Source organism: Aspergillus aculeatus (assembly GCF_001890905.1).
Source record: "Aspergillus aculeatus ATCC 16872 unplaced genomic scaffold ASPACscaffold_34, whole genome shotgun sequence".
NCBI classification, from domain to species: domain Eukaryota; kingdom Fungi; phylum Ascomycota; class Eurotiomycetes; order Eurotiales; family Aspergillaceae; genus Aspergillus; species Aspergillus aculeatus.
In genome coordinates, this window is record NW_017963009.1 from 2,858 (window position 1) to 20,620 (window position 17,763).

General features: G+C 28.9%; 4 protein-coding genes across 4 annotated transcripts; 3 read left to right on the forward strand and 1 right to left on the reverse strand.

Moving 5' to 3' along the window:
• Positions 1-1,133: 1,133 nt before the first annotated feature.
• Positions 1,134-2,972, forward strand: ASPACDRAFT_82517 (putative mitochondrial carrier protein). The gene is made up of 5 exons (XM_020206101.1): positions 1,134-1,568; positions 1,625-1,945; positions 2,063-2,341; positions 2,400-2,536; positions 2,605-2,972. Exons 1-5 carry the CDS (start codon positions 1,470-1,472, stop codon positions 2,825-2,827), a joined length of 1,059 nt encoding a protein of 352 aa, XP_020050956.1. The 5' UTR covers positions 1,134-1,469; the 3' UTR covers positions 2,828-2,972.
• Positions 2,973-3,404: 432 nt separating this feature from the next.
• Positions 3,405-4,200, forward strand: ASPACDRAFT_55728 (60S ribosomal protein eL18; the record flags this gene model as incomplete). The annotated part of the gene is made up of 4 exons (XM_020203047.1): positions 3,405-3,408; positions 3,531-3,635; positions 3,708-4,075; positions 4,123-4,200. 4 exons carry the CDS (start codon positions 3,405-3,407, stop codon positions 4,198-4,200), a joined length of 555 nt encoding a protein of 184 aa, XP_020050957.1.
• On the reverse strand, positions 4,158-6,087 carry ASPACDRAFT_128162 (glutamate-5-semialdehyde dehydrogenase). The gene is made up of 4 exons (XM_020197106.1): positions 5,656-6,087; positions 5,425-5,586; positions 4,387-5,371; positions 4,158-4,206 (listed from the first exon to the last, which is right to left on the reverse strand). Exons 1-3 carry the CDS (start codon positions 5,954-5,956, stop codon positions 4,464-4,466), a joined length of 1,371 nt encoding a protein of 456 aa, XP_020050958.1. The 5' UTR covers positions 5,957-6,087; the 3' UTR covers positions 4,158-4,206; positions 4,387-4,463.
• An 86-nt stretch (positions 6,088-6,173) lies between these two features.
• ASPACDRAFT_128167 (putative COP9 subunit 3) lies at positions 6,174-8,430 on the forward strand. The gene is made up of 5 exons (XM_020197107.1): positions 6,174-6,737; positions 6,829-7,065; positions 7,122-7,574; positions 7,637-7,789; positions 7,847-8,430. Exons 1-5 carry the CDS (start codon positions 6,585-6,587, stop codon positions 8,336-8,338), a joined length of 1,488 nt encoding a protein of 495 aa, XP_020050959.1. The 5' UTR covers positions 6,174-6,584; the 3' UTR covers positions 8,339-8,430.
• Positions 8,431-17,763: the final 9,333 nt, after the last annotated feature.

Sequence of the window (17,763 nt, forward strand, 5' to 3'; positions counted from 1 at the left end):
TTTATTAAATATTTACTAAATTCTCTACCGGTAATTATTAATTATATTTAAAGAATTATATTTATTATTTTATTAAATAAAACTAATTTTTTTAATAATATAAATAATTCAGTATCTGTTTTATTTTCTATTCTTTATTATTATCTAAATCTAATATTAGTAAAGTTTCGAAAATGTTTTTTCTAACTTTTTAAAATTTCAGTAAAGTAATATAAAAAATATTATATAATTAAATATATTTAATAGAAAGATATAAATAAAATATTTATTTTTTATAGTTTTTAAAATTTTAAAAAGTTTTATAAATTTTAGAATTAATTTTTAAAATATTTTTTTAAATTTAATATTTGCAGTAGATAGCTTAACTAAATATTTATGAATATACTAAATAAATTTTTCATATCATTTGAAATTATAAAAGATGATAGGATTAGTAATATTTCATTTGAATATCTTTTAAAAATGAAGCTATATAATATCATAAAGTAGACTAACTAAAATAATAGATATAACAGTTTAGATTAAAAAATCTTAATAATATTTTTTAATTTAAATAGCTATTTAATTTGATTATTCTTAGATCTATAAATAAAATAGAGCTTAGAAGCTATATTACAATTAGAAATAAGATTGAAGACTAGATAGAATATATAACATATATAGAGTGGTTAAAATCAGCAGTATATTTCTATAGACAGGATTGACTGGGTGTTCTAAGTCTGCACTGTGATAAGTAATGGTTAATAAAGGGACTAACTTCCTTAGATAGCCAACTTTTGTACTGAAAATATTATTGAAGTATCTTATTCTGTATTAGAGTATAATCATATAGTCTCTCGAAGACTTAGAAGTCTTACTGCATACTACATAATGTTTAGCTGCAGTAATATTAGAATTACAGCCGCTGTCAATAGCCGTTACGGAGGCGACCTGGCTTTAGCCGGGTGGGGGTTGCCAAGCGATAAATAAGTATTTGCATTTCATTGACTATGCATCCGGGTCGCTTGGTGGAGCATTAAGTATGGTTTCTGTAAGCATTACACTTCCGTTGACACTTCTCATCAAATAATCTCGGCACCTGACCGCATTTACCATCCTACCCGTTGATTTAGCCCTCCACTGACTAGCCTTGTTTTAGCACCAACTGCTTATAGCATGTGTAGTTGGCGCCGCGGGCCTCTTGACCTTAATGTGGTGTAGTGCCCAATTGTCATCTCTTTCCAAAGCTACTGTGCTCCTACTACTGACATTAGGCTCTCTACATTGCTTTGCCTTCGTTTCCATATAGAATGATTGAATGAGCTCGTCAAGGCACCTCCATCACACGTCCACTTCATATTATAGCATTATCGCAAAAGCTCCACAGAACAAGGCGGATACACCTCCCTCTATTCCTGTGTGCTATCTTCTACTGCAGCCTTCCCACGAATGCAAATAATTCAGCCCGGAGGCCGCATATTGATAAGACGATGAGCTTAAATCACCGAGACGCAGTCTCATCTGCTGAGGGCGAAGATCAAAGTGCGTTGTCCGAAGTGCCCAAGATGCAAAAGTCCGGCACTTTCCAGGTATGACCGCCGGCATGTAATAGACAGTCAGCGCACTTACACCCGGATTACCCCAGCACAATTTTCCTGTACAGGCGCCTACTCTGAGTAATAGGATCAAGGGGAGGATTTCCGAACCTGTTGCCGCAGCTTTCGTTGCCGGCGGCGTGGCCGGGGCCGTATCTAGGACCATTGTCTCGCCACTTGAACGTCTCAAGATCCTTCTACAAATACAAAGTGTTGGGCGAAACGAATATAAACTATCGATATGGAAAGCGCTGGTGAAAATAGGCAAGGAAGAAGGCTGGAAGGGCTATCTGCGGGGAAACGGGACTAACTGCATTCGCATTGTGCCGTACTCCGCGGTCCAATTTGGAAGCTATAATTTCTACAAGAAAGTCAGTGAGTTCAGCGCTGGTTGTTCAAAGCCTCCGACTCAGTCGCTACATGCCCCTTGTGCATTCTCATGTGAAGCCCAATACAAGGCTGACTTTACTTGACTCGATCGCCTAAAGTTCGCAGAGCCTTCTCCCAATACAGACTTGTCCCCTATCCGGCGGCTCATATGCGGAGCAGCTGCAGGGGTTACATCAGTGACGGTGACATATCCTCTAGACATAGTCAGAACTCGGCTTTCTATCCAGTCAGCCTCGTTTGCAGCACTCGGCCAGCGGGGAGCCGGGGAGCCATTGCCGGGTATGCTTACAACCATGATCCTAATATACAAGAACGAAGGTGGCATAGTAGCATTGTATCGGGGTATTATCCCCACAGTGGCTGGTGTTGCCCCATATGTAAGGACCGCATTAACATCACAATTGATAAATTTGGCTTGTGGACTGACAGCTATAGGTTGGTCTAAATTTCATGACATATGAATCGGTTCGCACTTATCTCACCCCGGAAGGCGAAACAACGCCCAGTTCCGTTCGTAAATTATTAGCCGGGGCAGTTTCCGGGGCAGTGGCTCAGACTTGCACCTATCCATTGTAAGAGACCCACACACTATTGTCATCCTCACACACGGGCGGCCTCATACTCACCATTGTTGTACTAGTGATGTCTTACGTCGACGATTTCAGATTAACACAATGTCGGGCATGGGATATAAATACACATCGGTTGTAGATGCCGTGAAAGTCATTATGGCCGAGGAAGGAATACGAGGCCTATTCAAAGGAATCGTTCCCAATCTCCTGAAAGTGGCCCCAAGTATGGCCAGCAGCTGGCTCAGCTTTGAGCTGACAAGGGACTTCCTTGTTAGCATGGGCGAACTATGAGAATACAACCGTAGCGCGTGGAAATATTTCTTTAGTCCCTAAGAAAAGAGATTACTAATGCCACATAAACACAGTGGAGGAATAAGAACTTGTAAATTCTCCCATTGGAACGAGCAGGATCTTGTTCATTCATGGGAGTAATTTTTCCAACATACAACATTGTACTCTGTCTGATAATGTCCTGAAGTGCAGAAGAGAAAGTCAAGAATCTGAAGATTTCTATCCGTAGACAACATCAAGGTCAAGAATACTCCTACGCAGATAAAATAAGCTAAAGTATGGGTCTAAGAACAAGCTAGTACTACAACAACACATTTTTAATTACAAGGCATGAGCCAAGGTGGAGGCGGAGCTGTGCATTACACGTACCTACGGGTCCGAATAAAGTTATCCACCTATGCTGCCTGAGGCGCCAGGCAGCCAGGCATCAAAGTATGACCTGTTACGGATTAGACTAGGGCACAACCCGCACACACCGTCCATCTGAAAATCGTAGACTAAAATCCTGAGCAGCTTCACTTTACCTACGGGTGCGATAGCCAGCTAACCTACAGGTGTCCCATCAGAATCAGCAGCCATGGGTACGTCTCTAAATACTGCGGACGGTGCATGGTGTCGGCCGCTGAAATCTCATTTTTGTGAAACTCGCGATAGGCGTTGCTATCGCTGAATTGTGAACCGAACAAGTACTGATTTTGTATAGGTATCGACTTGGATCGCCACCATGTGCGCGGCACCCACCGCAAGGCGCCCAAGAGCGAGAACGTTTACTTGCAGGTCTTGGTGAAGCTCTATCGATTCCTCGCCCGTATGACACCAACCACTTCCTGAACATCAGAATGCCCAGCAAATGAAGACTGATAAATATGCTCCATGTCAGGTCGCACGGAATCAAACTTCAACAAGGTCGTGCTCCGTCGCCTTTTCATGTCCCGGATCAACCGCCCCCCGGTTTCTATCTCGCGTATTGTCTCCAACGTTACCGACTCCCACAAGGGCAAGACAATTGTCGTGATCGGAACCGTGACCGACGACAACCGCCTCCTCACCGTCCCCAAGCTCTCGATTGCCGCTCTCCGCTTTACTGCCACTGCTCGCGCCAGGATTGAGAAGGCTGGTGGCGAAACTCTTACTCTCGATCAGCTTGCTCTGCGCGCCCCCACTGGAGCCAACACTCTTCTGCTTCGCGGACCCAAGAATGCCAGAGAGGCTGTCAAACACTTCGGCTTCGGCCCCCACAGCCACAAGGCATGTTACATCGATTCAGTGGATTGGACCGGGCTAACACGTTACAGAAACCATATGTGCGCAGCAAGGGTCGCAAATTTGAGCGTGCTCGTGGTCGGAGAAGGTCTCGTGGATTCAAGGTTTAAAATAGGGTCAGACTCGTACTTTCCTTGTTAAGTAGATGCTGCCCAGGTTTGCAGGAGAATGTAGCACAAACTCAAGCACGTCTTCAACTATGGCTACCGCTCTATTACTTTGTCTCCTGCGCCAGGCTATCTGTTAATCATGAATAATCAGGTAGAGAAGCTTGGGCGCTAATCATGAATAATCAGGTAGAGAAGCTTGGGCGCCACGAAAATGAAAATGGATTAAAACGTTCAATTTTAATGATAGAATTTGTGACAGCATTTCACAAAGGTAGCACCTTATGTTTCCAGCTTTTTCCACTACCCGTTCCGGAATAATCCGCAGCTCGGTGGCCCTGCCCCCGGACTTTATACTTGTAGATGGTCAATCCATCTAAGCCAACAGGGCCTCTCGAGTGAACCTTGTTTGTGCTGATTCCAACCTCCGTACCGAAACCATAACGCATCCCATCTGCAAATCTCGTCGAGGCATTCCAGAAAGTTCCGGCGCTATCAACACCATTCATAAACTGTTCGGCAGTGCTTCTTGATCTCGTGACAATCATGTCGGTGTGTTTTGACGAGTGCCTGTTGATATGGGCAATTGCTGCGTCAAGGCTTTTCCCAGGTGAATCGTCGCCGGGTATAGTTTTCACCGCCAGAATGAGGTCCAAGAACTCGGTCTCGTAATCAGACTCGACAGCGTCCGAAATCAAAGAATGTTGTTGACCGACGATCTTGCTCGACAGCGCCTCTTTTGAAGACGAATCACAACGGAGTGATACTCCTTTAGCCAAGAGAGCCTCAGCAACAGCAGGAAAGATAGTATGGAGTACATCTTCATGCACGAGTAAGGTCTCTAGGGAGTTGCACGCTGCCGGGTAATCGGTCTTGGAGTCTACAATAACCTTCACAGCAACATCGGGATCGGCGTCACAATGTATGTATGCGGAGCAAAGACCGTCTGCATGGCCCAGAACAGGGATTTTAGTGTTGTCCTGTACGAAACGAACAAGATCCTTGGAGCCCCTGGGTATAACCAGGTCAATGTAGGTGTTCTGAGCAAGAAGGGAAGAGACGACCTCTCGCGTCTCAACCAACTGGATCGAAGCCTTTGGCACCTGAGTGTGTGCGATGGCCTCTGAAATCACCTTGGATATTGCGATGAAAGACTCAGTAGATTCCTTGCCACCTTGATCACTATTAGTCCCAGGCGATCTCTGTAAAAAAGAACAAAAGACATACCTTTGAGGATAGCAGCATTGCCAGATTTGATAGAAAGGGCAGCGATGTTGGCTATCACCTCAGGGCGAGCCTCAAAGATGATTAACAGCACCCCAATCGGGCAGCTGACTTTTTCGAGCGTCAGGCCATCATCAAGCAGTGTCCTCATGGTTACATTCCCGACTTCGCTACGTCAGCTCTTTGATCACATCGCAAGGGAGACGTCACGTAGTAATTTGGTGGGATCGATACCTGGATCTTGCAAGTCTCTGACACTCAAGATACCCTGAAGCATATCTTCGAATTTCCCGGGTCGTGACAGATCGAGCCTTTTGAGAACACTTTGATTGAGAACGCCGGCTTCAACTGCGCGCTCAGCAGCCGCGACATCTCTCGAATTGGCTGCTAGAATATCATTCCGGCTTTTCGCAATGGCTTCATGGAGCGCTGTCAGAGCATCATCCCTCTCCGCCCCAGATAGGGTTGCTAAAAGACGAGACGCTATAGACGCAGATTTCGCGATCTCGGCTGGTGAGGAATTTGTGAGGGACATCTTAGACCACAATACAAGTGAAGATGCTGAATGTTTTACCAATACAGGTTAAGAGCCTGAAGTAAGCCGTCTGTATCTCGGAATTCGGGGTGCCGTTCGAGCCTCTGCCAGACTTCGGTCAGTGAGTCACGGTTAGGACGCTAAAGATACAAGGTACGTAACCTGTAAATAACGCTACTAACCAAAAAGCCCGTAGTCTGGTGGGGTCCCAGGCGGTGCATTATGACCGCCTGGATCATAACTGGAACTTATTACACAATATTGAAACATATGTCGACATTACACCTCACACTCTGAATTGACCCAGCTGCGTACAATCTTACTACAGGTTTATTCATCCTAAAGGCAGCATCCTTAGCATAACGTCCGTGGGTCACGTCGGCCGAATCCCTTGTTCAACCTCGGGAGCATCTTCTTAGCTAGTGGAGAACATCATTTACCTACTTCACCCAGCTCATACTCATGCTGTTTTGACGCCTCAACCATCACTCTGGACATTACCTCTATTGCACCATACACATGAGATTGCGTTAATTATTGAAACCTTCAAAGCCAGTCCTCATTTGGGCGCAGAGTTTACTCAGTCTTCCTCGGGGCATCAAAACAAACCCGATCCCATAGCCTAATCATGGCAGAGTCTGTTGAGCAGATTATCTCTTTATCATCCCATCTGCATTCTCCAAGTCTCTTGTCTGAAACCGATTATGTAAACCGGGTCCAGGCATTGGTCGCTATTCTCAGGCGATCAAGTCACAGCCTTCTCAGCGAGACTGTCTTGACTGTAAGCAAAGCTATACAATTTCTCAGGAAGATGACGGGCATATGCGGCCTCTATCAAAGTCTGTACTGATCTGGAGTCTAATTCTGCAAAGGACCTGAGTCCCCACGAGCACACTTTACCCTACTTATTCGTGTTGCTACATCAGATTGACTTGGCACGCAGCAGAACAAGAAGTGCTTTGCCAGACGACATAAAGCCCGGTGGCCGACTATGGTCTCCAGCCGTACAGTTTTTGGGAGAGTTTAAGGGACCTCAAGTTCATTTCGCGGGCCATGAATGGCGTCAACTTGTGAATATCATTCTAGATGCCGCAGAAGATGACTCGAAGGCGAGTTTCTCTTCTACATATCCATTTATTCGTTTTAGGCATCTAACATGCCCCAGCCAGTATTAGCAGTCCGCGTTCTGAGTGGCGCAATAATGCGAATTGATCAAAACGTGTGTGGATTCTCCTCGTTGCACCCAAGGTTTCTCCGACTGTGCCTGCTATCGCAGTCTTACAGCTATGCATTGCCCGTACTTGATAAACACGTATCCAGTAGTCATACAAGCTTGGAGCAGCCTGCCCGGGGTGACAACGGATACATGCTAGCCTCGAATAGCGATGCCAACGATTGTATTGCAGAAGCACCCGACATCTCTGCCAGACTGACACACAAGGATATTGCGCAGTACTATCTCTACGGTGCCATGATATATATGGCACTTAAAGAGTGGGATAAGGCCCTGCACTGGTTGAGTGTTGTGATTTCTTTCCCTGTTGTCAATTCAGTGAGCAAAATCATGATTGAAGCATTCAAGAAATGGGTGCTTGTGGGCTTACTGAGACACGGCAAGGTGAGTTAGCACCGTGGTCAGGGTGAAATCCTCATTCGAATTTCACTAATCGCTTGAGTTAGCTCGTTACTGCTCCAAAGATAATATCCTCGCATGTTATGAAGATATATCAAGCCGTCGCAAGACCCTATCTTTCCCTCGCAGATGCTTTTGAGAAGTCGGATGAGCAGAGATTGCGCACTGAGGCGGATTTAGGGAGATCAGTTTGGTGTGCTGTGAGTCGATGCATGGGCAACCTCTAACACTAGCGAAATTCGCTGATACTTTACCAGGATCTCAATTCTGGCCTTGTTCGCCAGCTTTTCCAGGCCTATGAAACGTTTCTTGTACTCAAACTTTGCAGGGTTTTCTCCGCTCTGACAACAAGAGATATCGCAGCAAAAGCGGCGTCTTCAGGTTCGGATTCATCAGCGAAGATCGAGAATTTGATTGCGTTTCTTGTGATGTCTGGAGTGCTAGGGGCACGACTATTGCAAGGGCCTTGCGATCTATCTTTCAGCATGTTGCGTTTCCCTAAGTCGATACAGTCTTATTGCGGTCCAAGCAGAATGAGGGTTGGGCTAATGAGGAAAAGCCATGCACTGGAGCTGTTAAGCCACAATTGTGGGGAATGTAACAATGAGTTAAAAATAGGCCGTGAGAACATCAATTTCCTTGTGAGATGCCAGGGGTGGTCTGGTGTTACAGGAAAGGGAGGCGGCAAGGGCAGTATCGATCATGCTGCTTTCGGGGTTGATGAAGACATAATGGGAGATCTTAGCTAGATATTCGTCATCCTCAAGTGGTAATTTCAAGTATCTATATTCTGACTATTTTGTCAAGAAAGAGGGCAATCAGTGCCTAAAACAGCGTGGAGAGTAAATGTTGATGTAAGATGTAATACTTATGGAATTACTGGCCCAAAGAGGAAAGCTTAATATGTTAAGATTTAAAAAATAATAAGAAAAAGATCCATATAAATATATAGTATTTATATGTTTGCAGTTCAGATTAAATTATATAGACTTACTGGATTAAAACATCATACATACAATATTAATATACTTCCGCAGTGAGTTTATCAAAAAATATTTTTAATGAAGATAATATATTTTTATAGTGTCTTAATTATGCAGATATATACAGCCAATAGATTATACAGCTAATATATAGTTTTTAAGATTATTTAGTTGATATTACTATTAGGCCCCACCAAAGCCCGCAGGTTTACAGGTCGGATTCAAACCCAATCCGGCTCTTAGTAGATTTTAGATTAATAAGCTTAATTTATAGATTAGATATAGATTTAAATATCTAATTTTTAGATTTTAACAGATACCTGCAGATTATTAAATTAAATAAATATTATAAAATTAGTAGATTATATAAATTATATAATTTTAATTATATTTTTAAAATATTATATTCAGATTTGAAATAGTTTAATATAGAAGATATTTAATTATATATAATTTTATAATAGTTATAATTGAAATATTTAATTTATTTATATATAATATTTATTTAATATAAAATAAATTAATTATTGTTATAATTGAAATATTTAATTTATTTATATATAATATTTATTTAATATAAAATAAATTAATTATTATTATAATATAAATATTTTCTAATTCTATCTAATATCTATAGCTGAGTTTCTAATTAAAAATTATTTTTATTATTTTTATTATTATTATTATTATTTTTAATTATTAGAACTATTTAATTTTTATTTATATTAGAAGTAATATGCTTTTTCTTATTTATTATATATTCTAATAAGATTAATATTTTTAATTATCTAGAAACAGCTTTTTTGTTATTATTTTATTTATTATTATAATTATTCTTATTATTACTAATTAGTTTAATACTTTTTCTAATTAATTTTAATTTCTTCTAAAAAGAAATTTTTTTATATAATAGTTTCTTTTTTTATTTTAAACTATATAATATATTTATATTATATAAGTTTTTATATTATAATTATATTTAATAAATCTTAACAGTAATAGCGGATATTTTAAACTAACTTAAAAATTAATTTAATATTAATATTAATAATAAAAATAAATAATATATTATAAATAAGCTTTATAAATAAAAAAATATATATATTAATTATTTTTTTTATATTTAAATTAGTATTGTGACGGCGACTTCAAAGATCCTATTAATTCTATTTAATCTATTTACTGTATTTGTTTTATTATCTAAACTGCTTTATATAGATAAACTACGGGCTTGTATTCTCTTCTTTTTATTTTCTTTTTTTCTTATATTTAATATCTTATATTATTGGTATTAAAATAGTTAAAATAAACTGGATTAATCAGTTATAATATAATATTAAATATAACTTTTTATTTTTATTCTTTATCCGAGCTTTTAATAGTCTTAAAATATAAATATTATATATTATACTGCTAAGAGAACTTTTATTTTATTATATATATTAATAGCAATAATAGCCAGTCTCAGAAAATTATAATTTTAAATTTTAAAATAAAAAATAAAATAAATCTAAATTTAAAATTTATTAATATTTTTATTATTACGACTGTAGACTACACAGCAACCGATTAATTAAATAAAAAACAAAATTATTATTATAATTAGAAACTGTATAATAACCGAATACTTAACGAAATCAGATCAGAATATTAAATAGTTTAAAAAGCTGAAATTCCGAATAAATAAACTAATTTTTGATATTTAAAATAATCTATAATACAAACGAACCGAAATCTACCAGCTATAATAGCTGAAGACTGATTTTATTAATAAATAAAAACCAAAAAGTTTCTAAAAGAGATATAATTTGTAAAAAGTTTAATAAACTTTATAAAAAAGATTCGAAACATATTTTTAAATTAATATTAAAAACCTATAATAAATTTAAAAGAAAAAATTATCTACTAAAATAATCAGACTAAAAGAAAGTCTAATACAAACTGAGATTATTAAAAAAGTACTAATTTAAAATATAAATATTTTAAAAACTAAGAAAAACCGGATTACTATACAGAAAGACGCTGTTCTTATAATATTTAGAAATATAAACTAAATACTTTTTAATAATCGAAAAATATTAAAGATTTCCCATCCTTCTATATTTAATAATAGAAAGAATATTATTTTAAAGATTAGAAACTTACTATAGAGCATAAGCTCGAAGCTAATACTAATTATTATAAAAATCCTACTATTTAAAAAATATATATAATTAATTAATATAAAAAAGATATATAATAATACTTATTTTCTAAATTAAAAATCGGAGCTGATTAATTATTTAAAAATATATATAATATTTTTATATACTTACTGATATTTATATTAATCTAAATCAAAAACAGAACGTCTGATCTAAATATATATAATTTAAGATAAATCTAAAACAGAAGTTTTATAACTTTTAAATTTAATTCTACTATTTAATTAAAAAGACAGATATTATATAAGACCTCTAAAAATTTAATCTTTAATAAAAGCTGTTTTCTAAATTTAAAAAACTAATTTTAATTAAATTTTATAAGCTGAATATCTATTTTAAATAATTTACAATTATTTATATTAATATATCTAAAAATATAGATAGAAATAGAAAATACTGCTGTTGAATTTTATTATTAAATTATAAAATTAATATAATTATTAATAATACTTCTATCCACTAAAAAAAAAATTTAAAAAACTTCTAAATTCTATATAAATAAAAAAATATATATAATATTATTTATTAAAAAAATATTTCTACTGTAAAAAGCCCGGATATTTTAATTATAATAATCTAAAGAAAGCTGCCCGAATTAAAACTATTAAAAAAATTTAAATAATAATTTGGTAAAAAACTTTATTTAAAAAAAGTTTTTATTTTAAATAAATTAAATATAAACTAAAAGCATATCGATTTAAAAATCCTATTAAAATTTATAAAAGATATTTTTATAATTAGAATTTTATTTTTAGAAACACTATAGCAGTTCCAGCCAGAATACTGATAGATATAGAAATTAATATATTTATTTATATAAATATAAAATATATTATATAAATTAGAAAGTTTTTAAATAATTATACCTCATAATTACAGACCAGTTTAAATATAATAAGATTTAATAAAAAAAATTAATCCTACTAATATATATAATTTATTTTAATTTTATTATTAAAAAACAGCTGTTTTTAAATATTCTATTTCTAATATTAGATCTAAAATCCTATAATATTATTTTTAGAATGTTATAGATATTACGGTACGGAATCCTTCCTAATTATTATTAGAACCGATTAATATAATTAAAGAAATTATTTTATAAAATAAAGTAAAAATAAAACTATTGAAAATAGTATCTATTAAAATTACTATTATAAAAAAATAAATTAATTATACTAAAAGAATATTAAATAATATAATCAACTACTAGCAGTAAAAAATAAGATTCTAATATAAATAAAATCTATAAAAAATACTAAAATAATATCCTAAAATCCCAGCAGTCTAGAACCGAACAATAGAATATTTTTAAAAAGATATAGACTAATAAAATCTAAAAAGTATACTATAGAGAACAGATAAAAATAATAGATATAAATCTATATTTATTAAAAAAATATTAAGATTACAGATCTTATAAAAATATAATAAAAATCCAGCTTAAGCTCTAAAGTCTATAAAAGAAAAACTTAATCTAAAATTAAAAAAATAAAATTATAGTTATATAATTAATAAAAGAATAATTAAGCCTGCTGGTTTGAAGATTACAGTTATAAAAACTATCAGATTTTATTAATATTTAATATAATAAAATCAGAAGTATTTATCTTCCTACTAAATAAGATTAAAAAGTTAATAAAAAATATAGAATATTCTAATTCTAAATAAATTAAAAAAAATATAGATAATAGCTTCTATTATAATACTATAACTTTGTTAAAATATTCTTAAAATAAGTTTCTAATATACTATTTTTATTTTATATTTATAATTACCGAATTAAGCTTTTTAAAAAGTTCTTTATCAAATTATTGCTATTATATTAAATAACAATCAAAAAATTAGAAGCAGCGAGACTATATATTAAAAAAAATTTTAAAAGATTTATTACTTATAGTATAATACTATTTATATTATCTATTTTAATAGTAAAAAATTAGAAAAAAAACTATAGATATATATTAACTACTAAAAGCTTAATATTCTAACTAAAAAGAATTCTTATCTACTACTATTAATTAATAAAATTATAGACTGAGTAAAAGATGCGAAGATCTTTATTACATTTAATATTTAATAAGATTTCTATTATATTTAAATAGACTTAGAATTTAAAAATCTAATTATATTTAAAATATATTATAGATTATTTAAATATAAAGTACTGCTATTTAAACTAATAAACAGACCAGCCGTCTTTTAAAAACTAATAAATAAAGTTCTAAAAGACTGCTTTAATATTTTATTTAAAATATATATTAATAATATTCTGATTTATTATACTAATCTCTTAAAATATAAAATATATATTAAATATATATTATAGAATTTAAAAAATGCGGGACTATAAATCGCTATATATAAATATAAGTTTTATATAATAAAAACTAAATTCTTAGAATTTATTATTTTTACTAAAAAAATATAGATTAATTTAAACAAATAGCTGTAATTATAAATTGAAAAGTACCGAAAATCATATAAAATATATAATTCTTTCTAAGATTTTAAAATTTTTATTAATAATTTATAAAAAACTATAATTATATCGCACGCCCGCTTATGCTACTTATATATTAAAATAATTTTTTTATTTAAAAGAATAATTATTAGCTATTTTTTAAAAAAATTAAAGAAAGTACTAACTATAATATTAATATTAATATATTATAATTAATTAAAATCTATTTAAATAAAAACTAATACCGCAGACGGAATTATTATCAGTATACTTACATAATAAATTAATAATTTATAATATTTAATATTCTTTTCTTAGAAATTATATTTCTTTAAGAACAGAATTATAATATTTATAATAAAAAACTACTTATAATAATATAATTATTGAAAATATAAAGAACTGAGCTGGAAGATCTTCAGTATTCTAATCTTTTTAAATTTATATAAACTATTAAATTTTAGAATATTTTATAATATTAAAAAACTAAATAATTAATAAATCTAATAAATTAAATTTCTTTTAAAATATTTCTATATCTGCTATTATCCAGAAAAATCGAATATTCTTATAAATATACTTAAAAAATATAGAAGAATAGTTAGAATTTTAAAAAGAAATAAATATTACTCCGCTCCGAATAATTATATCCCGAAGTAAAGAAACTAATAAACTAATATATTCTATCTTTTTTAAAAAAACTTTATAATAATAAATTAAATTTTATAAATCAATTAAAAATTATCTAATCTAACTACAGAGCGAACAGCAGTAATAATATCTTAAAATATATTTAAAATATAAAATAAATTTTTTTGTATTAGTTTTAAATAATAGTTCCGAATAAAAATAATTTTAAAAACTAAATTATTTGATAAAATTTATAAACAGCCCTCTACAGCTTACTCCAAATAAATAAAATATTAAACTAATTAAATAGAAATACTACTAAGATATATAAAATAAGAATACTTAATCATATCTGAATAATTAAATATATAAATAAAAGAACTATCAATATGAACTATTTTTAATTTTTTAAATCTTCTACTAATTACCGACCGTTTGTAGTAATATATTTTAATAAACTTTTATATCTTATTTAAAAATATATATAAATATAATATAGTATATATAATAATAGACTAATTTAGTTAATAAATAGTATCTATTCTATACTCTAAAAATATAACTGTTTTTAATATAATTCAGTTATTTATAAAATATATATATATCTAGACCGGACTATCTAATATTATTACTTTTAATAAAAAATTATAATTTATTGTGGACTTTTAATATAAATTCTGTTAAATATTAAGATTGAATTAAAACTTTTAATTATATACTATCTGCAAACTGACAGCTAAACGAAGAATACTAATTAATATTTTATTTAATATCTAATTCTATTTATTATTTAATTTTAAAATAATTAATTAGAGCTGCTATTAATTATAGACTTTGCAATTATCTATCTATTATATATATTTGTTAAAATATTCTTTTTTTAGACTGAATACAGATACCAGTCTTAATTATTCTTTTAATTAAAAACTTTTAATAAATATAAAACCAGAAACTGTAAATATTATCTACATCTAAGACATTATGGCCCGTTTTAAAAATATTTAAAGATATATTAAAATAAATATTATTAATATTTAAATATAACAAACCGCACAGGCTAATCACTACTGAAAAGAAATACTAATTAAAATAGAAAGTAAAATCTATATTAATTATTTAAAAAATTAGCTAATAAATAGTACAGACTGTATAAAATCCTAAAATAAAAAAATATATTCTAAATCTAATATTAATTAGTATTAAAATATATTTTAATTTTTATTTTAAAAGCTTCGACTCGCCTCAACTAGCAAACTATTATCAGAATAAATCTAAAATTAAATAAAACTAATAAATATAAATAAAAAATAAAATATAAAATAGATTAAATTCTTAATTTTGATATATATTAAAAATAATTAATATAATATACTATATTAAATAGAAGAACAAATAAAGAGAATTGAATCTAATATTCAGCAAGCAGTCAAAAAAAATATCTATATTAATTAAGAAATTTTATATATTTTATCCGATATGTCTAGATTCTTTAAAATATTTATTTATTTAATTAAAAGCACCTAACTTAAATAATTTTAATTTTAATTATTCTAATAATAATTTTTCTAATCCCGCCTTATAAAGCCTACAACCGCTAACTATTATTATAAAAAAATTAGAAAACTCTTTATAAAAGTATCTTTTATCTGCAGATAGTTAAATCTATAATAGAAGATAATATAACAGTAACTTCAAAAATCTTATTAATTTTATTTAATTTATTTATTATATTTATCTTATTTATTATCAAGCTATTCTATATAGATAAACTGCAGACTTATATTTTCTTCTTTCTGTTTTCTTTTTTCTTTTTTATATTCAATATTTTGCGTTGTTAGCACTAAAATAGTTAAAATAAACTGGATTAATCGGCCACGACAAGTATTATAGAAATAGCAGCTGAAGTAAATATAAAAAAATTAAATCAAAAATAAAAAATAAAATTTATAATTATTGAAATATTTTATAAAATTATTCTTTTTATTTCTTAGATTAGATTAATCTGATCTTATCATTTAAAAAAATTAATATTATTATTTAATTTAACGAATGTTAAAATATTATTTTTTAAGTATTATTTTAATTTTATTTATTAATATATTTTAAAATATATAATAAGATTTTTCTAATATTTAATAAATCATTTTAATTCTCAATTTTTATTTTAAAAAAATTAGAATCTATATTATAGTGTAAGTATTATACTAATAGTAAAAATATTATTTTTTATATTATTTATTCTATTATAATAATAAAAAAACTTTATCTATATTATATAAAAATTAATAAATATTAGCTTTTTTTTAAATACTTTCTTTTATTTAAACTATTTAATAAATTCATTCTAAACAATAAAAATTAAATAGGTAATAATATTTTTAATCTTTAACAGTATTATAGTAAATTTGAAAAATAATTATATAATTTATAATCAATAATTAATTTACTGCTATAAGTTTTAATTAAACTTAAAATATAAATACTTATTTTTTAAATAAAATTTATTAAAAAATAATTATAGATATTTTATATATTAAAATATTAAAAAAAGTTGAATTTTAATATATTAAAATATTTTAAATTAATATTAATATTAATAAATTAGATTATAGCTTATAAAGAGTCTTCTAATATTAAAAGTTAATATTAATAAAAATCATAGGATTTTAAAATTATAATGAAAATCTTAGTAATATAATAATTTTTAGAAATAAAATAATAAAGTTGATTCATTTATTTAGTATATTAATAATCTTTTATTTATTATATTTTAATTATAATAGTTAATTTTAAATTTTAGTCTATTAAAGCTTAGTATTATTATTTTAAAAATTAATTTTTTATTTAATTAAAACACTGTTTTTCAATTTAACTAAATAATATAAATTATATAAAAAATCTAATATTCAGATAGTTTTTTAAAGATTAATCACATATTATTGTTTAATATATTATTAATAATAATAGTAAAAATTCATTTTATCAAATAATATGATTATAATAATTAAAATAAAATAAAATCTAAATATTTTTTAGAATATAATTTATATAATAGTTTAAATTTAAGAAGTACTTTTTATAATAATTTTAGTTATAATTAATAAAATAGTTGATTATTATTATAAAAATTTATTAAAAAAATAATATCTAATAGTTGATACTAATAAAATTTTATTATTTTTTAGAAAATGTATTTACAATCTGTTAATAGTATTTAAAAAATTATATTTTATAACTAATACTATGTTATTTTTATAAAAGAAATCTTAAACTATTTTAATATTTATTAAATAATAGAAATTAAATTATAAAATTCTATATATTTAAAAAATTAAAATTGTAATTATAATTTAGTAATAAATTAAAAAATACTAATTTTTTAATTTAATTATCTAATTTTAAGAATAAATTAGAATTTAAAACTTGATATAAAATTATTTATATTATTATCTGTTATTATACATAAAAAATAATATAGTTTATAAGTTTTATATAAAATTCTAAATATAATAAATTTTAATCAATTTTATATATAAAATAATATATTTTTATAGTTGAAATTTTATTTTTAAAATTAAAATAGTCTATTGTTTTTTATAATATTTATATATTACTTCTAAAATACTATCTAAAGTTTTTTATTATTTAAATAAAGTAATTTTAGATTTTAAAAAAAGGTTTTACATTTTATTATATTTACTATTTTTTATTAAAATTAGTTTAAAACTATTTAATAATATAATTATTAACAGTTATATTAAAATAAATTATAAAATAATTATTATAATAAAAATAAATATAATTTCAAAAAAATATAAAATTTAATAATAAAATTAATTATAAAAAGTTAGAGTTGAATACCGACTTTATTATATATGTAATATTTTATTAAC

Coding starts and splice junctions, on each gene's coding strand:
- ASPACDRAFT_82517 (XM_020206101.1), top strand. CDS start 1,470: ATGAGCTTAAATCACCGAGACGCAGTCTCATCTGCTGAGGGCGAAGAT. Junction 1,946..2,062: donor GCTATAATTTCTACAAGAAA/GTCAGTGAGTTC, acceptor GATCGCCTAAAG/TTCGCAGAGCCTTCTCCCAA. Junction 2,342..2,399: donor TGGCTGGTGTTGCCCCATAT/GTAAGGACCGCA, acceptor TGACAGCTATAG/GTTGGTCTAAATTTCATGAC.
- ASPACDRAFT_128162 (XM_020197106.1), bottom strand. CDS start 5,956: ATGTCCCTCACAAATTCCTCACCAGCCGAGATCGCGAAATCTGCGTCT. Junction 5,587..5,655: donor CAGAGACTTGCAAGATCCAG/GTATCGATCCCA, acceptor GACGTAGCGAAG/TCGGGAATGTAACCATGAGG. Junction 5,372..5,424: donor CAATGCTGCTATCCTCAAAG/GTATGTCTTTTG, acceptor ATAGTGATCAAG/GTGGCAAGGAATCTACTGAG.
- ASPACDRAFT_128167 (XM_020197107.1), top strand. CDS start 6,585: ATGGCAGAGTCTGTTGAGCAGATTATCTCTTTATCATCCCATCTGCAT. Junction 6,738..6,828: donor TCAGCGAGACTGTCTTGACT/GTAAGCAAAGCT, acceptor AATTCTGCAAAG/GACCTGAGTCCCCACGAGCA. Junction 7,066..7,121: donor CCGCAGAAGATGACTCGAAG/GCGAGTTTCTCT, acceptor AACATGCCCCAG/CCAGTATTAGCAGTCCGCGT.